Source organism: Anser cygnoides, chromosome Z, assembly GCF_040182565.1.
Source record: "Anser cygnoides isolate HZ-2024a breed goose chromosome Z, Taihu_goose_T2T_genome, whole genome shotgun sequence".
Lineage (NCBI taxonomy): Eukaryota > Metazoa > Chordata > Aves > Anseriformes > Anatidae > Anser > Anser cygnoides.
In genome coordinates, this window is record NC_089912.1 from 71600241 (window position 1) to 71625601 (window position 25361).

Consider the following 25361-nt stretch of genomic DNA (forward strand, 5'->3'; position numbering starts at 1 on the left):
AATTTCTGTTGTTGAAGCCTAGAACTGGAGCTTTCCCATTACAAATACGTTTAAGATTTTTTTCCTCTGATGCCATCATTTTAAGGATCAGAGTTCCAGAATGCTTGCAGCAGCCTTGTATTTTTCTGTCTGTTCGTGACAAACCAGCTACTGTACATTCATATAGAGCAGTACAGTCCTTGCCACTGGCAGTCTCTCTGTGACAGAGAGCCTGTAGGCTGACATAAAGTGCAGCCTGTTGTGAACTGCTAAGTGGGAGTCTGCCAAAAACTCAGCAGACAGAACTAATTGGGGAGAAAAAGGATTTTTGTGCCCTCATCTCTCCCTCTTCCATTTTTTTTACAAGACGGATATTGTTAAAGTAACTTGTTTATGTAAGATTTGTCTGCCTCTATTTTCTCATTGCATGAATCATTTTTTAACTTCAAGTCTTGCACCGCAGGTCACTGAGCACTTCCACATGGCGGCTGGCACAGAACCAAACTCGAGACACGCAACTCATCACAGTTGATGAAAAATTGGTAAGGGTTTTCTACTGCATACTGCTATGATACAGCCTTCAGGGTTATTTCTGCACAATAGGCATTCAGTATGGTATTCTCCGCTCTTCTAGGAAAGCCATACAAATGTGAACTACAAAGTAAAAATCCTTCATACATTTTTAAAAAGGCAGCATTAGTAAAACAAGTATGTGAAGGAAATACGGCATTCCAAGTATTAAGCAATATAAAATGATGAGTACCTTGTTTATTATTGTATTGTGGTCAAGGACTAGTATGAACCGTAATTTATAACAAATTTGCTGTTTTTGAAATCTGGATATTCTTCTGTGTAGTGAAATCATACAGGATTTGCCAGCTTCCTAAAATTATCTTCATTAGGACCCATATTACTAAAGAGAGTGTGTAAAGAAGCATGCAAGGTTATTGTTACTATGTACATATACTCTAGCTTTTGAATATGCATGAAGGTTAGATTACAACTAGGAACAAATGCATAACATTCTTCTGCTAATCAGTAGCAGATCAGAAATTTGGCAATCTTTTCTTGTAAGTTCTTCCATAATGTGTGGTCTGTTACTCTAGATGCAACCTGACACTTATGTTTACATTATTCAATAGTTTAATTTTTGTAAGACTTCTGGAGGGAATGCGTCACAGCAAAAGCATGCTTTTCATTGGTTTTCATACTGCTTTTGAATCTTCAAGAAAAAAAAAATCCCATCATATGTACCAGACAGTTCATATTTATCTGCTCTCTTGTATCCCTGAAGCTATGTTAACTACTTACGAACAAGAGGAAATATTTGGGATTTGTATTTATAAATTGAACATTTGTGATGATAACTGCGAGTGGAGACAGCTCAACTTTAACAGATTATTAGGAAAAAATGCACCTATTATAGCAACTCTTTAGGGCTTTTATTTCTAATGTTTTCTAGTACAGGTGTAGAGAGAGATTTTTTTTACCTGCCTGTGCATTCAGCTTTTTTATATACTTTTTTTTTTTTAATTTAAAAATTAGTAACATCATGTCAGGTTCACAAATAAGGAAAGAAAAATAATACTGTATTTCAGTGAGGGTGGTTATTTGCTTACCTAATTTCATAATTTGGAATTCAGGAAATTTCATTTGATGTACAAGAGTTCATGAGTCACTATGTAAACAAGATGCACCAAGTCAATAGATCTACATTTCCCTAAACATATTATGAGTTGTGTTTGTTTATTGTAGCACTGTTCTTTAATACTAAAAAAAAAATCTAAATAACATTTTTATAATGCCTTAATTTACAGCGTCACATTTCCCTAATGTAATCTCAGGTGATAGATAGATACATGGGTCTGAAAGAGACTGCAGTGCAAAGACAGACCCGCAAAATAAATACTCTTCTATCTTCCGTTTTGTATTTAAATGTACATTATTCTAAGTCAGGGTTTTTCATTTCCCTGTCTGTCTATGAGAGTTTATCCTTTCAGTTGAGTTAGTGATACTAATTCGAAATACAACTGTTCTGTTCTCTCAGTGCTAGTGTAAATGAATCATAAATGAGGTGGCTATTTCTAATGTCATTATGTGTTCTCATCAAGTTGAAGGCATTCTTAACGTAGTTGGTTTTTTTTTTTTTTTTATTTTTCAGATCAGCCATTGAATCATTTTGCTCAATACTACTGTTTGCTTGTCGGCTTTTGGTACATATAAACTAAATGATCTTTTTATCCTCAGTTCTTTCCAGCATTAAGTTAAATGTCAGACTGAATATTATTTTCCTACGGTACTGTGCATGTAGGCACGCATTCTAAATACACAAATCCTTTCCCCCAGACTCTTGTGGGGCCTGAAACAAAATGATGTCAAATTAGAATAACATTTATAAGGTTTAAATTTGGATATTTAGATATAGTCTGACATCAACTTACAGGTGGCTTTTCTGTGCACATCAGAAAGGAGCAGCAAGAACAGGTGGAAAATGGGCTGGGGTTATCCATTTGCTGTATTCCTTTTGTAACTCTTATTTTGAAACTGAACTCCTCCATGAGTAGATGCTTGCAAGGTAACAGAGTAACACCGTGGTTATTAAAAGAGTCTAATTGCCTGTTGTAATTGAGTTCCCAGTACTTCTGTGGGCCTTGTATTCCTACATGTGCATACACTTGCTAGAACTTGATCAATGTGGATTCCTTTGAATTACCTTGAGTCCTGTTTGAATCTGAAAGTATTGAAACATCCCTTGTCTTGGTAAACGCAAATGAAATTGGAGGAGGAAGAGTATCATAACACTGAATTATTAAGCAGTAGTCAGTTGCCTTCTTGCTGCAGCCCAGCATGTGTTGAATGCAACAGAAAAATGAGCTCTAATGAAATAGTGGAAAATGAACGTGGTCTAAGAGTTATATTGTGGATATCAGAAGAAAATGGGACTTTTAAATGTAAAAGGAGTTAAATGCTCCGCTTATATATAACTAATCCAAGAAATGATGTTTTTGTCACAATTATTAGTCGTTTTCTGTGAATGTTGAGTAAAATATATTTTACGGACAGTTAAATCCAAAGAAAGTAATACAAATTGAACAAAGCTAAACAAAAATACAGTTCTTGCATCATATTTTGAATCTCTGGCCACCAATTAGGTCATGTTCCAAGAGTCTGGACAAATAGCTGGGTGAAAAGTAGTCTCTCAAGACCCTGCTTGTGTTAGGAAATTTGGGCTATAGAGGACAAAAGCTGCTGGCAGCAAATCTCCCTCAGGTAATGTTACAAACAGCTTAACTGTTTGTGTGTATGGAGTAACTTAATGTCCATGATCATGACATCAGGCTTTGGTGGTTTTGCCTAAAATTGGGATTTAAACTGTTCAAAATTACCATGATTTGTTTCAGTCATTATAATTACAGTGCATCAATACTATTGGTTTTAGCTAAAAGAAGTCCAGCATGTGTGCTTTAAGCAGGCTCCTAGTCAGCACAGGTGACACTGCACTGTGGTTGTCTAGTGTGGAGTTTCTAGAGGCTAGAAACACTCATGGAAGTAGCTGTCTAAATAGGAAAGGTGCCATAGCAAATTCCCCCCAAATATTTGCCACTAAAAGAACTTTTCTATAATGGTTAAGTGATACCAGTATTGCATTAGTATTTCAAAATTAGACTATATCTAAATATACAAATTAGTATTTCAAAATTAGGGCAGAAGGTATCTTAGGCATCTCAAAAGTAGGATATTCTACCAGTAGCATATATGCAGTGACTCAAAGCAAAAATGAACGTAAGCACAGTTGTAGAGTTTGGTCACTGGGGAGATGCTAGAAACATTGTGGAACAGTGGTTAAGGATCAGCTATTAGTTGCAGCCATCTCACAGATGTTTTTATTCTGTATTAGGCCAAGATGAAATAGGATGGGTTCCTACACAGAGTTAAGCATTTGAGAGCAGTACTATCAAGTGCAATTGACATGGTACTAAAGTGATTTTTGCACCATTCCGGGACATGTAGGCTATATCACAAGCATGGCAGGCTAACCACAATAATGCTATTGACACTTCAGCTGCTGTCCTGAAACTGTTAAATTTTGTCAATACTGTTAATTAACCTTTTTTCAGCAGTGGTTCAGAAGTCTCAGTTCTGAAAATTAGTAGAGGGACAGTTTTCTTCTGATTGTAGACAAACTTGCATGTAGCTGTCATTGACAATACCTTGCATGCTGCAGTATATGTTGAATTTGGCACAGAAAAATCTGACCCTTTTTAGGAGATGAGCAGTTCATATTTTTCAGATCATGTTCACGATTAGCAGGCAGTACTGCATCCTGCAGCAGCCTAGGCCAAAACTGTTTAGTAACTATTGTGAAATGAGGATCAAGAGTCTTAGCAGCTTCCTCTTGGCTGTCCATAGGTAACAACAGTTAGTGTTTACTACGGGATAATCCAGGAGTAGCAGTATTAGTAGGGTTCTCGGAATACAAACCTCTTTGGGGAAAAAAGGTATGCATGGACTTTCAATAACTAGTTGAGGAAATACTCCAGTCCATTTTTTCTACAAGACTGCAATATTAGCAAACATCACACGGTGTTTTCAGGATTGTGTCATAGTTGTTCACCTTCATCCAAATCCCAGTTTTGGCGAGGCTTGGGATGTAGTGAAATTGTATGATCTCAGTTTGAAGAGTGAAGTGTGGACTGTATGTATATTATAATAAACAGGGATAATACTGCAGCTCAAAATAAAATATACAAACAAGTGAAAAATAGCCTGGAATGATGAAACTTATTTGGATATCAATCTGATAGTCTACAGTGCTGTGAAACAAAGGACACAGTAAATCAAGCTTTAACATGCTTTTTGAAGTGTGATTGTTCCTATCAGCCTTTCCCAAGAACCGAGAATATATAATATACTGCACTTCGAAAAACAAGGCAGTAATGTGTCATAAAGTTACGTGCAAGACAGTGAGACATTGCGTTTGAAGACTGCTTATAGGAGCTGTTTTTGCAACTCAGTGAAAAGAAATACTTGGCAAAGCATCCATTTATTAAAGACAGGCTTACTAGATTTCCTTTTCTTGAAACTACTATTCAGCCAAGAATTCTCCAAGCATTACCACTGTGTTAGATAATAAGGATATCATGGATGTTCTATGTTTTGGTTTTTCAAAATTCTGTTAACCCCTTGTGGGTGATTCCTTGAGGGTTAGTTCAAGCTGTTCATAAAGCATTTTAACAGGATGAAAGAATTTAGAATAATCTTTTCTTCATTTAATGCACTCTAACTGCAATATTTATTCAACTGGTTACCATAAAGAATTCAGTTTAGGATAGCGTTCCTCTTTAGATGAGGAACGTAACTTCAAAAAATGTTGTGTGCCTTATACTTTGGCCAAAATGGCCTTTTGTATGTCCCGTGGCTTGAAGAGGTACTTTATTCCATCACAGTTGTGTCACATAAGCAGGTGGCCAGGTTATTTGAATTCTGTATTGTACTCAGGATTCAGGATAGATGAAAAATGGTTTGGTGCTGGTATAGAAAATGTTTAGTGCAGTGTGTTTTGTCTTGTTTCACTTCATATTCAATGCTTTGTGTTTAGATTACATTTAGTCATCTGTAGCTGTGATGTTTGACACTTGAATGTGTCAAACTTGAATGTTGCCAGTGCAGAAGATGTTTAAGATATTAAGTCACGTTCTAGAAGTACTTCAAAATTAAATGAATTTTTTCAATATAAATGAAATATTCAAAACTTTAAGTGTTTGCAAGTAAAAATACATATCCATCTACTTGAATTTTGTCTAATTTAAGTGTGGACTTAGGCTAAGTTAAATACTTAAACACCTTTACTCTTTTTAGAATGACTAATAGTTTGTGTGCGTGCATTTTTTACTGGAAAACGTAATCTTTAAAAACATTTTTCTATTTCCTTTTTTTCTTCAGTGAAGATTAACAAATTCTGCCCTGGGGAGAAAAAGACTGTCTTGGATGATTTTGTCAAGCTGTTGATATGATGTTTAATATTTAAAGGTTTTAATGGTTTGGGGAATGGTGATAATCTTTCTCACTTCACGTACACCGTGCTGGTCTGTCTACCAGAGCACTGTTTATTTCTAAACAGTGATACTCGGTTTAAATGACATGTCAGTTTCTTTTGTAGTTTTGACTGGTAGTTGCATTTGGTCTATAGTACAGTACAAGCTCAGGTGTAGGGTGTGTGTGTGGAGCTACAGATTATCTAGCCATTTACACATTTTCAGCAGTGCTAATTCAGTATATTTGTAATTAAGTAATTGGAATATCCTATCTTAGTTCAGCCTGTACGGCTTGCTACAACTTGTTTTTGTAAGCAATTGTAGTTTGATGAAGCTTGCAATGGTTTGGAAAACCTGGTTGGCTGAATACTGATAGACAGCTTTCTGTAAGAATGTCTGCAGGCAACAAGTTACTCCACAAGATGAAGAAGCCTCCTGTTACCTCTGAACGGTTATAGAAACTACATAAATTGTCCTCACATTTAGCCTCTTATAAGAGCTTTTAAATAAACCGAAGCTTAGGATGTATATATATATATTTTTAAATACAGAAAACTTTACATTTTGCACATGGCCTTGAACCCAGTGTGAAGTGCTGCATAGTTTTATCAATGAGCTGCAGTTGCACCCTTATCCCTGTATAGGTTTGTTTAGTTTTAGGATAGGGTAAATGATTTGGATTTCTTCTTCTGAGAGCCTTTTCTTCTGGTGGATGGTAGTGCTGTCTCTGCTGGGTATTGGAAGGAGGAGTGACTGAGATTGAGCTTACACAACCTCCTAACATCTCGAGTGTCTGTTTTGTCTGGACTTCCTTCATGCAGCATTCTTGTGCAAAAATTTCAAGGCTTTAGTCTGGGAGCACTGGGTCAAAGAATATGTCTGCTTGAAGAGTATGCAGGAGATTGTTTTGTTTCATTACACAGTATTTTATTTTCTATCAAGGAATACTCGTTCTGAAGTGCTTGCTACAATGGCTGTTCAGAAAAATAAAAGGAGTATATCATGTTTAGTTTGTCTGGTTTCCAAGGGGTTATTCAACATGCAAATACTTGTTTGGTTTTGTAAGTCTAAATATGCAAGCAGTGTTTCTAATCTGCGAGAAAGAATAAAAGTAAGCTGTTGATACAGTCTAGTAATCAAGAGGAGTAAGAAGTAACTTCAGTTTTGGAGCTGTTTTGTTTAGTAGTTTTGCTTTTTAAAGACTAGGTCATATTTTCATGTTCTCATAAACAATGCCGTTACCCTGGCCTTGTCTAGAATGCTTAGTTAGTATCCCCTGTTATTGAATATTTCTGTAGATTACGTGAATTCTTTTTGTCTTGTGAGGAATAGTGAATAAACAAGTCCTTGTAGAGACCTTGTTTTTCTGTCCACTAAAATGTCTCTTTCCTCATTTGTGTAGTAAATCCAAATTTAGATAGATAAGACACACATTCTGCTTACTCTCTGAGAAAATTCTGTGTACAGACTTGAAAGCGGTTTCTAGTCTTGAAGTTCTAGCTGAATTGTTTTATTAGTCAGAAAGAAGAAGCTTTCCTTGTCTGGAAGGGAAAGTTGCAGCCCAGTAATCCCATAAGATTGGGCATGCTGCAGAAGAGCTTGGTGCTTTTTAACTACTACCCATTTCTACTCAGATGATCAATGGTGAAATGGAAACTGATGTTCTTCCAGTTCTTGACAGCTTGTTGTGTGCCTTTGAATTACTTTAGGAGTTGCTTTCTCAAATCAGGAATGTTAAACTGTGTTAAGTGAGGACATGGACCATGGAGAGAGCAACTGATATTCAGACCACAGAGTTTTTTAGTTCTTGTCTTGTGAAGTCTTGCATGCACTGTAGGGAAGTTCTCAATCTCTTGTTTGGTCTTGACATACTCAGTGCTATTCATTCCATAAAGCCTATCCATTTATTTTTTTGTGTGTAAAGGAAAATCTTTGCTTGATGGGGAAATAACTTCCATCCTGTTAACTATGAGCTTGAACACTACGTTAAGAAATGGGAAGAGCATGAGCTATTATGAATTTGTACCAAGTGCTGACTGAAAAAACACTGACAAAGGCATACTGAATGAATGCAGTATTTTTTTTGAGATGTTATAATTATGTCACAAATGATAAAAAAAAAAAAAGGGGGGGGGATATGAAGAGCAATTCCTGTTACCAACGTATGAAAATTGGATAATTTTTCCTTTACAGACTCATTTTATATATGTTATGAAATATTTATGTGAAAAAATAGATAACATTTTCTATATAGGCCAACATCACCATCATCAATCATATATTTGAAAGGTTTCATCGAGTAACATGTTAACCAGGCACAACTTATTTAAATATAGTTTTATTCTGTATTCTTCTGATTTTTATTCTTTCGTAAGTGACCACATTTTTGCCACCATGCCTACTCCATTTGAAAGCATTCTTGGGTCAAATAATTCTAGCTGTCTGATAAGTCAGAAGTTGCATATCATCTTCTGTAATGTCTGTTTCCAAAACAATTTCTTACTATTTTATCACTGTTTAGTAAACATAATAGTGCATTGTAGTCTCCTTTGATTTTTTTTCCCACAGTAATAGAAAACTGAAAAGGAAAGCTGTAGTGGATCAAGTTGAATTACTGAATTTGAATACCTAGTTTTTTATCTTCATGACAGGTTTCTCTATTGTATTAGAATGTACAAGACCATGATTTCTGTCCTGTAAGTAACCTTTAAGGCCAGGTATATAAAAGCCAAAGCACAAATTACAGTGACAAACTTCTAGATAGAGCAAGCTAAAAACAGCTTGTAAAATAATACTAATACATTCTATTTGTGATTCTGCTTTTTACAGAGAGATTGTAGAAAGCTTCCATTTTAGCCATATAGGTAAATTTAAAGAAATAGCTTTTGTCCAGTGGAATTCAGCCATGTATTTATGGATTGTGATTAACCAGTTGAGGCCTCATGAACCTACCAGGGAATAATGAATGTGTTACTGTTAGAAAAGATCCTCCTAAAACACATCGAAGGCTTAAAAGCTGTGTGCACTAATTAACAAAATACAGTGAACATTTAAGCTAATAGCCGCAGCATCCCTGCTGGATAGACCTTCAGTATGCTAACACTGCATAACAGTTCTCTATTGTGCATCTCTTTAAGGAGGGTAACTGTGTCTCTTCTTTTCTTGCTTCACTACCTGCTGTGTATGGAAATCGTGTACACTATTTAGCACCCGCTTTTAAGTCCATGCATATTACATAGAAGCATTGCATCTTGCATTAGGGTAAGGGACAGCTTTTAACAGTCTCGCTTCCTTGTAACTTCTTAAGTGCAACTTCTCTTCTAAAAAGCATGCGCCGGCAGTGATCTTCCTCTAAATTTGCATTTCTTGATTGGGGTTTTGTGCTTGCTGTTTTTCTCCCGTGTGCCTCATACCACTTGCTACTTTGTGACAAAGATCTGTTACAGAAATCACTTTAATTATAAAGGAGATGTAGAGAATAGAGAACATGCATCACAATGGAGGCAGGCATCGGTTTACATGAACTCAGGATTTCAGGATATTGTTCTTAGTAGCAGACCATGCACTACTGTGACAGTATTGTCAAATTAAACTTGAAAATGCTACTTTTTGCTCCCCCATCCCCCACTTTGATGAAGATATTTTTTTAATAAAAGCCTAAATAGCTTGTAAAATTTTAACCCTTCAAGTTAAACAGTGTTCCACAATTACCACTAAGGACAGAATAAATAGGTAGTTGGGAGGTGAAAGGGAAAGAACACTGGAATGCACAATAGTGGAGTTCTTTAAAAATATTGTAGCATTCTGTGCTGTAGCTACTGGCTTAGGGAGATTAATGGCTAATTAGACTGAATCCACAGTAGCTGTTTCATATACTGTAGTGATGATGTTACTTACAACTTCATCATAAGAAGTCTTACTAGAGTTATCAAGTCTTAAAATTTGGTCATGCATCCAAATTTGAACTCAACAGCTCAGGTCTTTGCTGTCTAGATTATGAATTGTCTCAATAAAAGCACAGGTGTTCTGCTTCACTGCAGCAATTGCACAGCTTATACGTAAGTAGTGTCCCAGTTCACTGTCAGCCTCTGAATGCTGTGTTCCCTCGAGTCTTTTGCAGCTTGAACTGTGGAGCTTTTCCACAAATCTGGAGAAGGCACACTGACCACACATCTTACGCATATTAGATAGACCCTGTCCCCTCCAAAGGCTGGAGATGATAAAACAAGCGGTGTCAGTATCGGGGGGCTCTACCAGGGCCTTATTTGGAAAATTTCTTAATGTGAGGTTTTGTAGGGTTTTCAGATGGGCCCAGAGCAAGTCAGAACTGTTCATTTTCTCATTTGTGACAGAATTTCTAGAAAACGGTAACTTTATGAAATATACTTAGGTCATATGTGTATGATTTATTTTGTAAATACATACACATAAGTACAGGTAACTTCTAATGAATGTTAAAATAAGGACTTCACTAAAATAGCATCAGAAACACACAAAAAGTACAGAAATTATTCCTAATGTCACTGAGCTGCTGACTGGGGATTTGGCTGTCCATTATCAAAACTACTTCTTATACACTGGAAGCTTTTTTAAATGCAGGTAAACTAAAAGTGCCTCTCCTTTGTTTGAAGGTTTATGGTCTAAAAACTCCACTGTTCTCTTATTTTTTGCTCTTATATTAATCTGAGGAGTGACTGTAGAAACACATGTATTTTTAAATGCCTTACAGGTAATGACAGTAAAAGAGCCAGCCATCTGTGTGTGTGGAAGTGTAAGGTTTGCTTTTACATGTGCTTTGAATGAGTTCTAGGTAATATGTGCTATCTAAATCTTACTTTGTTGTAAGAAAAAGTAGTTTACAAGATATGCTATAAATAACTCAGAGGCTTTTTTCTACCTCATTAAAGATAAGCACGCGGTTTATAATTTCCTTAGTCTAAAGAATGTCGTGACACACTGAAGTCTCTTAGAGGGCTAGCAGTAGCAATATCAATATATTTCATAAAAATATATTCTTTTCCATTTTTCCTTCCCTGGTCACCTGTACTCCCTCTATTTAATAATGATTTTCTTAATTACAGTCGTATATGTTACAGACTAACTGTGAAATGTAAAATCAGATACTTGATTCCTCGTTTCTTTAATTTCATGACATTTACTCAGACAATATTTGTAAAACTAGGAGGTACTGTTACAGGAAAAAAGGCGTTCTTAATAATTAAATAATAGCTTTTGTCTTGCCCTTTGATTCTTTCTTGGCCGAAAAACCTATACTAAGCATGAAATATCTGTCTATGCTGAAAATGGGACTTTGTTTTGAATACTTTATTTTTAAGTTTCTAAAATGTTGTTTACCTGTCCATCAAAAAAGTACAGGCTGAATGGTAAGTATTTTCTGCATTTTTGTCATGCATTATGGTTTGTCAAGAAAAATTCCTCTCTGCTTTGAGGTTTTTCAGTGTACCAGTAGATGCCAAATCTCATATTTCTGTCCTTATTTTGAGCATTATGGTTTAAACTCACAAAAGCACAACTCAGCAGCTTTTTACGTAAATTTTAGCATTAATCACGTCTATAAATAGAATTTTTCTGTTACTCTGGCAGGACACAAATGTGAATACACAGTTTGGGAATGTAACAGCTTATAAATAAAGTGCTTCAAGAATTGAAAGATGGGTTGGTGAGGAGGAAGTTTTCTACTTATTGCTGTGAAGTCCCATTCAAATTTGTACAGAGCACATGGGATTTGCAGAAGTCCCATTGCCTATGGAACTGTTTTGGAAACTGACTCCTCCTTTCCATAGTGGCAGTGTGTAGATTTAAAAGTATTAAATGAGCTTACGATGATTCCAGCAGTGTGACAATTTCTGCTTCTGTTAGACCCGCTTCTTGGCATATCCTTCTCTCTACACCCAGTTTCTCTTCAGTGTTTTCTGCAAAACTGTCTATGTAAAGAGATTTTCTTTAAATAAAAGCTTTCTTGCCATCATTATTATTATTGAATCCTATCTCATGTTTACAGTATTTGGTTTTCTGTTTGTTTTAATGTGGTTCTTTCCCTGCTTTTCAACTTTTTTATTAATGTTCTGCAGCGCAGTTAGATGGGAGAACATAGTATGGGTAACACACGTTGTTCACAGATTACTGTGATAATGCAAAAAGATTGTGAAGCCTGAAAGAAAACAGTATTCTGTGTGATACAGACTTTCCTAAGGGCAAATACGCTTTTTTCCCTTGTTATGTCTGTAGCTGTTAGATAAATGTTGTCTGACCATGTTGAGTTCATTCTGCTCCATTTTTCCATTCACAATTTGCATAGTAGACTTTGTTCTCTTGCACGTATTTCAAAAACACTGTAGTGAAATGTAGAAATGTAAATATCCTCATCCTGACTTCCAGCCTAAGCAGCTGAGCCCACCAAATAAAAAGCCTCTTTCACAGCTGCTATTTGATGGGTATTGTGCAAGCCGGTCCATGCTTTGAAACAGCAGCTCATACAGAAAGTGTATTGCGATGTGAAACGGGAATTTATAGCAAAACTTCATGAACTTAGGCTGGTAAAACAGGTTGGGGGTGGGGAAGTAAGCAAGCTGCTGTGAACTCCTGTAAAGTACAGAAAACTTCTTTCCCTCCTTTCTAACAAGTGTAAACTCTTGAGGTTAAGTAGGTGGGGCAACCGGAAGTAATTACTAAGGCCAGTGGCATTTTTGCGGTTTAATAAAGGCAGAAGCTAATTATTCAGTTTTTATTTAAGTGAAATGATGCCAAAAAGGAGGTTCCTGCCGAGCAGCTGCACTCCTTCAGTGTTACCCTAATTTACCACAGACACAACTGTCACAAACAGAACTTTTAAACTTGATATATAGCCACGAAAGTAAGGAGCCCTTTGTCCGGAGTGCATGCAGAAGAACTCCTTTATACAAATCAACTGGCAGATGACGGACAATGATGAAAATTTGATTCTTTGAAGTCATAATGGTCATTGAAATGTGTGAAATTCTCGTATTGAAAAGAGAGCGGCTAGCAAGACTCTAAATCCTGGGTGGTTGCGGGAAGCTTGCTGGGAGGTTTTTCTGTGTTTTGACATCAACTTCCCATTGCTTGTTCCCTGTTTCCTTTATTTAAAAAAAAAAAAAAAAAAAAAGAGGGTGATGCTAAACAGTATAGTTGATAGCAGTTATGTACAGTTTTTGCCTATGCATGGGGAGAAATGTCAGAGCTGAAATATGATACCTTTGCGAACACCTGACTCATCCATTCAAAAATACTTATTTTCAGAGAGATTTTCTGTCGTTTCTCTGTTTGCCTTGAATTACAGAGTTCAGTTCCTTGTCGTCTTTGGAGTTTGTGTTATTAGTGGAGCACTTAAAGAAATTTTCCTTTCCTTTAAAAGTTATTTTTATGCTGAATCCTGCTTTCGTTGACTCTCTGCCTGTGCATGAGTTTTTCTCCCCCCTGTATAGCACTTTCATCATTTTTATTACTCCTTCCAGGACAGTTTTACCAGCCTTTCCACCATGACAAGTGTTCTTAAGTAGTGTAAGTTGTAATAAAGACACAAACTCCTCTTGGTTTGTAAGCAGTTTGATGTTATTTCTGCTGCTTAAATAAATGTTTTGTCTCTCTGAGCTTATTTCAAGAACAAAATTGCCACAAATGGTTATTAAAAAAAAATTGAAGTTACTGTTAAAAAAAAAAAAACAGTGTGTAGATAAATAATCCAAAAACGAAACGGTCAGAATTCATCTTTTAGATGGTAGCATGCATTAAAAACATGAAGCAGAATTGTTAATTTTTAGTACTGCAAAGTTATACAGTTCAAATCCCAAGTCTTTTATGTTATCACCTTATTATTTAGAATTTGTAATGCTGAACACCTCACTAATATTTTTATATGCTAATAGAGCAAAATTCAGTAAAGAACACTTAAAAAGGAAAAGATAGTAGTGTGAAACTAGCTGTCAAAAACATCATTGTTTTGGAAAGTTGGTTCACAGGTAGTTTCAATGAAAACTTGAACTCAGAACAAAGCTCTGAAGACACAGTAGAGAGTTCAACCCAGTGCAGCACAGTTCTTTTCAAGTATTATATTGTTTTAATGGAATCTTGGAGCGGGAGCTTTAGCCCATTGAAATGTCGCTTAAAGGACAGGTTCTTCTGTCACTAGCTGGAGCTGTGTGGATGAAATGATCACAATAGAGTGTTGTAATGCATTTTAAAAGTGTGAGAAATCAGTTTGTCTAGACTAAGAGTGCGCCTACAGGGAATAGGAATTTTAGAGCTTCTGTGCTCTTTAGGTGTCAAGTATGTGATAGATGCCAAGCCTTTTTATTCCATATCTTTGGCAACAGCTCAGCTATGCTACAGTACCTTACATGTCTACAGCAAGCAAAAACAGTGATTTTATGTCAGGACAACTTGGGCTTCAGAAACCAGAAACTCATTGTCCTAACAACTGTCTGTTCAATTGCCAGCTTTAAAATGGGGAAGATATCAATAAACAATTGCTAGATTCCCAGAAGGCATGGAAGCTTTAGCGATAATGAATCAAAGTGTGAAGAGCTAGCAACATCATGTAGATATTTCAGTTTTTGAAAGTAGGCAGGTTTTAGTTTTCACCTTGAAAAGATTTTTTATGGGATGAATCCTATATTATTAGTAAAATAACTTTGATTTAGAGCCAAACAAGTTCCCAAAAAAACATGGCTTGAAGGAGTTTAGGATTTGTCTGGGTTATTGGTTTTGTTTTCATCCAGATGAACAAGTCTAGGCATTTCTTTACCACAGTTACCTCATATATATAGCATTTGCTGGTTTTTAATAATGTTTTTTTAAATAGTGTTCTGTACGCACTAATACATAGTGTTTTTATGGTTTTCTGGTGTGGAGGCTTCAAAAGAGAAAATGTAATATGTCTATAATGCTAGTTAGTATAGTATTTAATCACAGAGAATTCAGAAGTAATTCACAAACCTGTAAATCCGAAGCATAAAATTCATAATGGACATACAAGTTGTTGAGTTAAAAATAATAATTAAAAAAAAAAAAAAAAGATGTGCTATTTTCAAGCTTGCAAATTTAGAGGTATTTGATTGCTAACTAAACCAGAATCTATCAGTGTAGCAGGATCCAGATTATTTCAGAAGGGAAAATGAAATATTGGGGAAATATTTTCTCAATAGAAACATGTTTGTTAAAATACAGATGTAAAGAATAATACACTTGTCCAGGTCTCTAAAAGGCAAGCTTGGAGGCATGATATAAAAGGCATTGAAGTCCCACCAAACTTTTACTGCATGTAAAAAAAAATTTGATTAAACAAAGCAGTTTGCCAGCTCAAATAAGAAGACTTGAAGCTATTTCCTTCTGAAACTGTGGTTCAAGCTTCAGCAGTCAGAAATGCCAGTCTGTCAGGAGGTGTTTCTTGTGTGTTGCAACAGTTCAGTAATTGGTAGTCTTTCTTTTTCATATCATTGCTAGACTCATTTTAAAAATAAACATTACTTGATCCTAATGAAATCATTTATAATGGAATTGTTAAGATATTTTGACAGTTGCCTTTTGGTAGTCTGGGTAGAAAATTTTAAATTTGGAAAATCAGTTTGCATGTTTGTTTGTGTCGCCTTCTGTTCTAATTGCAAATACAAGTCAAATGCTTTAAACATGCTCCCTGCTGCAGTTTTGAGGGAGTGATCTCCCAAAGACTATTTTCTGAAGTAAAACAAAAAATGATACTTGCCATATTTCAAAGGATTATCTGGTGACAGCACCAAGAGCTTTTAAGTTTGCCACAAAACAAAATCCCATAAAGTTAGTAGCTAGAGACATGTAAAGCCACAGTATTTTGTCTAAACTTGTTTGCCTTTTCATTCAATTCATGCCACTGCTGGTGTGATGAATTCAATATGCCCAGATTTCTGCTAGTCTTTTTTGGACTTTAACCACTTTACAGCTTGTTCTTGGAGAGAGGAGGGGAGGGAGGGAGACCAAGGAGCTCCCACTGGCCTTTTAAGTATGTAAGGAACAGGAGCAGTTCAGGATTTGATGTTTGATTTCACTCTCTTTACTGTACTAGGGTGAACTGACAGGTTAATTTTATGTAATTACTGTTTAGTTTTTAAAGAGAAAGTTCACTTTATCAGATGCTACTGAGAGTAATTTTTTTGTAGCAATTCTAGTGAGGTTTTTCCTTCTTATTCGGTGTTGAAGTCAGCTTCAACATAAAAAAATATATTTTTTAGGCTGTTTTTTGTGATCCTTCAGTTTTTATCTTTGTTAGGTTTGTTTGTAGAAAGCTTACAAGCCAAACCTTAGTTGAGGAGGGCATCCTACTTCTGGCAATATAACACATTATAAGCCATTTTTGTGAAGGCTGGAATCTCCTAAATACTTTTATCCTTCACAAAAATACCTATGAGCGTTACCAGTGTCAAATGGTGCAAATAAGTGAAGAACATCCCTTTAAAAAATGTCAAATTACTGTATAATACCTGTTTAAAAGACATGTACTCAAACTGACACCACTGGTTGTGCAGTGTTGTTATTACTCATCCTAAAAGATTGAGTCCCTACTGTTGGTCTAGAATGAATAGTGCTAAATTAGGTAGCCTTATAATCTGCATATGTTGAATTAGAGTGAAAAAAAAATAGGTCTGCACTCTGAGAGGGGGTAAGTAAGTCAGCTGAAGAGCCCTGATGTATGTGAAATTTTGTTCCTCTTTTGATCTTGGATATCAACTAGTAGTCTCGAGACGATGTGACTCTCAAAGCAGATATTCAGAGCTTGCAACGCACTTGGCCTGATTTTTCAAAGAGGAGAGGTCAACTTTATGTAATAATGAATGGTTAGAGAAGTAAGAGAGCTGAGTTCTGGTAACCTACTCTACAGTGAATAGATTATTGTGGAAAAGATAACTTCTGTTTCTTCCTTCATACTAAGCATACCTTTTTCATTCGTTGTGGATGTTGGTGCCTCTTGATTATATATATATATGCAAACTTAAGCCCAGGTGAAAGCATTTATACTACATCAGATAGATGGCTGACCAGGATCTTGGTGAATAGATCTGTTTGTATTAGGTGTAGGTTCCTAATGTTTATGTAAAATTTCCAGAGTTGTTGATGCTTCAGTCTATGCTCTAATTCTTTGTTTAAGGGGGAAAGAAGAGTTCACGATATATTTCCATGGGTGCTTTAGCCGGTACAAGTTGGAGCAGTCCTGCCTTCACAGCTGCAGTCTGAGAGTTGGAGGGAATATCTCCTGCCTATCGTCTGGCACTATCAGTTGTATAGCTGGGAGATGAGCAGGTTCAGGTAGCTGATCCATGTTAAATCTAATTCAGCCACGGGAAGTAGGATGAGAGCTGTCCCATTGTGAATCTGCTTCAGCTTTATAAAGCTAGACTCATACATTTCTGCAAAACTTCTCTTATTGTAATAAAAAAAAAAGAAGAAGAAATTGTGTAAAAAGCGTAAGGAATATTATTTTAGAAGTCTGTCTTTTATGTGAATTCTTTTTTAACAAGTCCAATTGTATTTTTCACAGGATATCACTTCTTTAACTGGTGTTCCAGATGAGCACATCAAAACCAGGAAAGTTCACATTTTTGTTCCGGCACGTAATGCGATGCAGGCGGGAGTTAACAACACGAAGAAATGGAAGATGGAATTTGATAACAGGGAGCGCTGGGAGAACCCTCTAATGGGTTGGGCATCTACGTGAGTAGTTACTGAATTTTGAGATACTTTTCTTCTATATTTGGCTCTTACTAGTCATGTAAATTTTAAGTCTGAAATTGTTTTCCTACCTGTAAATCTATTAGTGTTTTAACACTACTTACAGTGGTTGAGTTTGTTAGTCATATGATTAATGATTGTGTAAAAACAGATTTTAGCTCACGAAATCATCTGGAAGAGTTTGGTAAGTGTTAAACAGAAATTTCAACTATGACATTTGTGGTGATATTACTGTATGCCAGCATCAAGAAGAGAAGGCTATTAGGTACCTGAAACAGCGAATCCCTTCTCAACTGTCAGTTGCATGCCAAATTTAAAATTTGTTTAAATATAAACTAGTGATACCTAGCTTCTCTAATTTTTTTTACAAAGTTATATAAATACCGTGACGATCTGAAATGAGGAGCTACAGTTAATTTTTAACAAACAGTTTAAAAAATGAGTTTGTTTCAATGTTGCTATTAGGAGTAGTAAAAAATCTTAAATGCACCAAAATCTAGAAAAAGAGTAATGCTATAATTTAGAGATGTAAGTATAACTTAGATGTAGTTAATTTTTTTTTCTAAATGTACTACCTACATGTTAAATGTGGTTAGAATTCCTGTAAACTGGACAGCAATTTTTATCATGATACTGTAATTTTGTTATGAAGCTGTTTTGTAGAGGCATTATCAGGAAAGTTAATTATTATCTGTAAACAAAAATTAAACACTGGAAATTAACTTTCAAACTTCAGAAAGGATGCAGTGTGTACTGAAAATGTCTGGCTGCAATCATACTGGCATTTACAATCAACACAAAATTCTGATAAAAAAGCTAAATGCTTAACTATGAAATATTTTGGGAATGCATTTTTTTCCTAAAGATGTAGTCAGTCTATGACCAAATTGAGATTAAAAAAAAATAAATTATGAAATATTAGTTGAAAATAACTCCGGAATCAAGTCGTTCTATTATTTTGGCTTTCCATAAAATATTGAGACTTAAAACCTATAAAGTCTTGGTGGTAGTAACTGCAAAGGAATTATGGAAGTGAAGCTAAAGTGTTGACTAGATGAGAAAGAAATAGTAATTACAAATTAATATATCAATTGTATTGAAATATCCTGTTAAAATACCTGTTTTAAAACTTTAAGCTTGTATACAACAATGACCTCATCTTAAGCAATTTGTGGGTTTTTTCACCATCTCATCTTAAGCATATTAAAATTACTGTTTCAAGGTAAGATTTCAATGCTTTAATACACTTACAGCTTGGATGATTCCACTACTGCCAGTAGTCGCTATGTTTAGCAAGTAATGACTGGGTTGTTTCACAGTGGCCTAAATTAACTTAAAGACTTATGACAAGCAATACACCTTTCCACCTGTCTTGTGAGCCCCCAAAGTGTGTAGCCACCAGTGTCCAGTCCATTTATACACCTGCACAGATTAGAGTACTGTAACCAGTGCCGGTAACACCAGCTTTATATTTCAGGTTGAATTGAACTTTTCTTCAATTCCCCTTTGGTTTTCAGCTGACTTTAACTTCTTCAGACAAATTATTTTTCTGGGTAGGATTCTGTGTTTACCCATTCTTTTTTGAATAACGCGATGTAATTATTGGTGAGCCCCTTTCCTCTGAACTCCATACGCTTACTTACTGTAGGTCTTTGCAGTATTTCTGTGATTTTACAATCTCATTTCATTTTTTATTTTTTTTTGTCTTCTCATTGTCTTCTCTTCTTGGTTGTAGTTTTTTCAATGCAAATTATCCAGTTGTAGATCTGAATAAAATAGATTCATGGCTTTTTTTTTTTAATTTGGGAACTTTGGTTACAAGAATACTTATGGGTAGGACATCCTGCTGGCTGTTCTGAACTCTAGCATTTGTTCACAGATTATCTCAAATTTAAATACATGGATTGCACATTGAGGAATAGAAATCAAAAAGCTGTATTTCAATTGTACGATGGATGATCTTACCAGAGAGCAGAACACACTAATTCTGCACAGTCCTCATTTCCAAACTGCCTGTATCCTGGAAGTTTTTCAGTAAACTTTCAGTACCGAACAGGTACAAGTTCCTCGCTACACATCAAACTTAAACTTCTTTGTTTCCCACTTAGTAGTGAGTTGACTACATTTTTCCAACCTCAGTCACAGAAGAAACGACCAATAAGCAAAAGCTGTCACAATATTGCAATATACTTGGTTGCGTGATCACACAGTGGACTAATTCATAGTCCCTAATTCTCTGTACTGCCTTTGTAAGATAAATCTTTACATGTTTTTAAAAAAGCCCATCACAGTGGCATGTCAAAGTGTAATTTCTGCCTTTATCCTGTTATTCTTTTTTTTCTTGGGGAATATATTGGATGTATAGTGAACTCCATTTTTCCATGTGTACATCAGATAAAATTACATTGTTGTCTTTGCTGGAAGCTAGATTCCCCCTCTTCCCTTCCCCCTCTGCCAGTCACAGGCTTTGTCCTTTATTGTAGAGTTCAGTGTTTCTTTGGTTGCTTTTTCTCTTCATTTACCCATATAGCTTCAAAGAGAGAGCAGTCAGAGGCAGCTCCTTCAATAGTTCGTTGCAATTTGGTCTTGTCTTGCAGTTATCTCCCAGGCTCATGTGTGGTGGCTGGCTCTTGGAAGCATTATGCAATCATTGCACTCCTACAGCCCCTATCTTATGTCTGCAAAAGTCCTGTGGATTAGTTTTAAAGTCCTTCTTTTTTAAAACTTTATCATTGCTTTTAAGTTAGTCTTTTATAGCAACAAATAACGAAGTTTGTTTTTTACTGAGATTTTAATTTGTTTCAAAAAACATTTTACTTATTTGCTTCCTTTCAGAAATGTGGTTGAGAATAGCTGATAATCTAAAAATAACCACTGTGTAATTACTTAGCTAGCAGTTTGAGTTTCTGAACTTTGTTTTCACTGGTGGCCTGAGATCTGAGTGATGTACTGGAACAATTTTTGGTGGTCATGTGACTTCAGCCAAATCGGAACTATGAATTTGTTCACATCTTTTCAGTCTTTGATTAATTCCTGCTCTGTTCAGTTTGAAATTCTGCTCTCTTCTGCATAAGATTATTCTCTCATTAGCTACTCTCAGACTTCTGGCCTCCATGAATTGTTCGAGATTGCCGTAATCCTCCCAGTCACCCAAAAAGAGTGTCCACACAGCTTTCAGAATCAAAAAGATTGTTGCAGTGCATTTATTATAAATTCAGCAGGTAGTTAGACATATTTATTGAGTAAAAAAACTTAAAACATTTATTTCAGCAGAAAGTTGGGAGGGAATTTTAAACTGAAAAGTGGAAACAATATTCTCCACAATGTAAATGTTAATCTTGGAACTAATTAAAAATGTTAGGGATTTTGAATGGCTGAAATTCAGGCTGCTTTTGAGGTGGTGTACTACAATGACTTGTGTAATACAGCTTTTGGCTAGCACAGACACAGATACAATTATTTTTTATTTCAAATGTTCTTAGAGTTTGTCATCTGATTTCTTACAGAGCTGATCCTTTATCTAACATGGTTCTTACTTTCGCTACTAAAGAAGATGCCATTGCCTTTGCTGAAAAAAACGGTGCGTATTACATTTATGAAGTATGATAGATTCAGCTTGATGCTTAGTCCTGGTTAATGTGACGAATTAGTAGCACTGACTTAAAGCCAGGAATAACGCACATGGGGCAAAAAGCTTCTTCAGCAGTTTTTCCAGTGGTGTGCAGCTTGCATCTATATTTAGTCTGGGGTAATTAAGAAGTAAAATTTCTTGATCAGACCAAATTGTATGAAGTTGTTGGTTGATTTCTACTATGCACCCATAAAAAGAGGAATCCATTAACTTTTACAGTTAAAAAGCTAAACCATTCAGACCAGTGCAGTTTATTTGCACTACTTAAAGTCTGGCATATTAAATTTCCCTGTTGCTCTTAGATCATTTTTAAACTTAATGGTCTTAACTGTATTGAAAAATAAATTGTATTCATTAAGAAATGAATAGGATCATCATATTTGCATTGGATATATAAATTATTGTGACATTTTTAATAGTATTCTGTAATGTTTTGCAAATAATAAGAATATAATAAGAAATAATAAGAAATTATGGGAAATCTAGTGTTGCTTTACTTACACTTGTGTATTGTTAATGCTGCTTCTTAGGAAATTCAGTCTGTAAGAAAAAAACGGAATCCTGGCTATTATGTTAATGAGCTAGTTATGTTATCTCTTTGGACATGATATATTTTACCCTTTTGGTATGCGTATTCAAGTTAAATACTCCATATGTTCCGTGTAGGAAATCTATGCATTCACTGAATTAGTAATGAATCCCCGTTGTGCAGAAAGCTACAAAGAAATTTTACCAACTAAACTAAGGCTGTGACTTGTATTTATTAGTTCAATATTTACTTAATTTGCACCCATAATTTTACCATAAGATATATGAAAATTTTCTGCAGATACTGTGTTAGCTAAATTAAGGTGGCATAGGATTATATGTATGACATGTGCATCATATTTTCTGTAGTAGTAGCTTCAGTATCAGATGCAGCTGGAAATAGAAATTTTACAAATGTACTTTTAGAAAGAAATGAGGAACGTAGGCACTCACTTAGAATGGTACAACTTCTGAACTGATATTACTGAAATACGTCGAAGTCTGGGAACACAGATAACTTCTCTGTCCTTTCAGTAAGAATTACCCAAGTTTTGCTTAACAAAATTCCTTGAAAATCTCATGTTTAGCTTCTGCAAATCCTGGATATTGCAGGTATTTTTTATAAGATTGGGATATGATTTTGGTACAGTTCTCACTGAATGACTTGAGGAACCTCAGGCAAGGTGTCTTTGTGCCTGTCCGTTCTGAAGCAACTTCTTTAGCAGGAATAAGAGCACAGAATACAGTAACAGGAGAGATCTCTGTCCAAAATGTGACTGCTCAGGATGGTCTGAAGTTGAATCAAGGAGGAAGCGCTCATTACTGGGTGAAATTAAAAGTTTAGCCTGTAGACCTAAATTTTCCCTGTCTGACATCACTGTTGAAAAACATACAGTTTTCGTAACAAGGACAGAGAGTTTTTCTACTCCAAAGTAACCTTTCATCACATGATGAGGATGTTCTTCCAGAGGATGTTCTTCCACAGGCAGTGAAATCTGCTTTCTATCCACTTAGCTTGTATGGCAGCGTTATGGGCAAAAATAATCTCTTACAGCGCTGTAATATTTTTATAAAATTGACCTCTGCTCTTTGTTGTGAAAAACTGACGGTTCCTAACTCAAGGAGCGTGTACCAGAGTGTGAAACCTTATCACATATGGCTGTCTATTGCAATCCAAAGGTAAATGTAACTAACTTTGTGGATTTTGGATAGCTATGGCAGGCCAAGTCATTGTGCTGGCAGTTGCAAATCTCTTTTGGAGGTATTCAGTGCCTCTCTATCTAGTGTATAAAAAGATGAAGCAATAACTTGGGGCTGTAGATTCCTTTCCAGCAACCAAGTGCCTCAAAGTTAGGTGTTGTTATGCCGAATGTTGCAATACCACAGTCTGTCTCTGGATGTAGTTCTGGCTGTTCACTCAAGCTTAAATTGTTAATCAGAATAGTAGGCAAAAGTCAGTGTTCTCACACATGGAAAGAATATGTTTTTAAAACCTCACCCCTATTCCAGTATTTCTTATGGAGAATAGTTAACTTGGAAATTAACATTGGTTCAACCTAATAAACAAAGAAAATTTTGGCATTTGTGAATACACAAAATTGAGGCACAGTGACAGGGCAACTTGTGTATCTTAAAAAACATGTTTTGATGTGTAGATGCATTTTGAGTGTTTTCTGTGAATATCTTAACAAATGAAGAATTTCAGATATATGTTAAACCTTTTCAGTTTTATCAAATTTTTGTTTTAAAACTAAAGAAATGTATCATCTTATTAGTAGCAGTTAAAACTGCATTCTTATCCACTTCTAGCTTCAACTCAAGAATTTCAACTTTGAGTGAAATGTTGCAGTTAAAGAGACCAAACTTTGGAATACTGAGTGCTGCCCTGGCAACTTTCCAGGCACCTGGAGGCTGCAACCAATTTGCATTTTGATTTACATAAACACTAATATCTTCACCTCCTCTTTTCTGACATTTTTTTAGCATTTCTCTGGCTTAACTATCACATAATTTACTTGTCTTCTATCACTTCATTCCCTTCTCTTTTACTCCTAATTTTTTTTAAGTTCTTGTAAAAAGGTTAAGTATTATACTCCCTTTTAATGTTGACTTTTTTTTTTTGCTGTTCCTTACTTTGGTCCTCCCACCTTTCTTTTTTTCTCCAATATCCATTGTCTCCAATGTCTCCATTCACTCCCAGAGTTACTGTATTGGTCTCCTGTATGCTATTTTTTATGTCACTTCACCTTTATTTCTGTCCTAGCTATTTCATTTCCTGTCCCAGCATACACAGAGTGCCTGTGTGATGCTATAGAGTAACATAGATGCTATAGAGCTTGTGAAGCCGTGAACTTGCAGGGCTGCATACAGAAATGGTTGGTGTTCCCTGTTGAGCTTTTCACTGATGACTGTCAAGGTTTCTGGAGGAGTAGTGAAAGTTGAGGTATGCAGTATGGTGAAATATCTCAATTGTGAGAACAAGCATGTATGACGTGCATGGCACTTCTGTATTCTCTGCTGCCAGCTGCAAAGGAAGAACTTAGTGGATGCCTATCTGGAGAAAAAGATACTAAAGTTAAAAGGTTTAAGTTGCATTTGCTCTATATTATATGCTGTGAATATTTAAAATTCCTTTTTTTTTTTTTTTCTCCCCCCTGCCCCTGACCATTTCCCCCACAACCCCCAGGCTGGAACTATGACGTTGAAGAGAAGAAGGTTCCAAAACCTAAATCCAAGTCTTATGGTGCAAACTTTTCTTGGAACAAAAGAACAAGGGTGTCTACAAAATAAGTTGGCATTGGCTGTCTCTGAATGTGAATAAAGTCAGCTGTGCTGTATTTATAGTCCACGTATAATACATCTCTTAATCTCCTAATAAATTTGACCTTTAAACTACAGATGCATCTTGTGATGTCTATTTAAAATGTTTTTGATGTCTCCAATTGAACCTGTTACAAACTTCCTTATATGGAGAGGAGATTTGGGGTGTTCATACTTCTAAAAATTTGCTGCATTAGGAATCTATCAGTAGGAATGTTCGAAATCAGCTGCAACTTTAAGGAAAGATTATGGTTTATCTTTCTGGGTAATTTTATATTCAATATCTTGTTTAAACGTATCAACTCTGCATGTACAAACTCTCAACAGAAGTGTATTTTTCTCATTATATACAAGATAAATCTGTTGGATGAATAGCAGTGTGATATACAAAAATTAACATTTGACCATAATTGACACAATTCTTTATAAATATATGTTATATAAGGTCCTTTCTGCTCAAATCAATACTGACATTATTCCAGAATAAGAAGATAGAATAACTTCAATATAAACCAGTGGTTTTGTGTTGAATATACAGGAGGCTTAGTCCAAAAGACTGAGATTATAATTATTTCTCTGTGGTGCTCTTCCAGCATGAAACTAAACCAGTTAAATATTCACGAATTAAGTCC

The 25361-nt window shown here is 35.6% G+C and overlaps 1 protein-coding gene across 1 annotated transcript in view; it reads left to right on the forward strand.

Moving 5' to 3' along the window:
- Nucleotides 1-24806, forward strand: part of NDUFS4 (NADH:ubiquinone oxidoreductase subunit S4) — a 47598-nt gene extending 22792 nt beyond the window's left edge. The window contains exons 2-5 of the mRNA XM_066988030.1: nucleotides 443-521; nucleotides 17560-17732; nucleotides 21257-21330; nucleotides 24596-24806. Of these exons, the coding sequence (XP_066844131.1) occupies nucleotides 443-521; nucleotides 17560-17732; nucleotides 21257-21330; nucleotides 24596-24699 (430 nt within the window). The 3' untranslated portion in view covers nucleotides 24700-24806. The remainder of the gene's footprint in view (nucleotides 1-442; nucleotides 522-17559; nucleotides 17733-21256; nucleotides 21331-24595) is intronic.
- The last annotated feature ends 555 nt before the right edge of the window (nucleotides 24807-25361 follow it).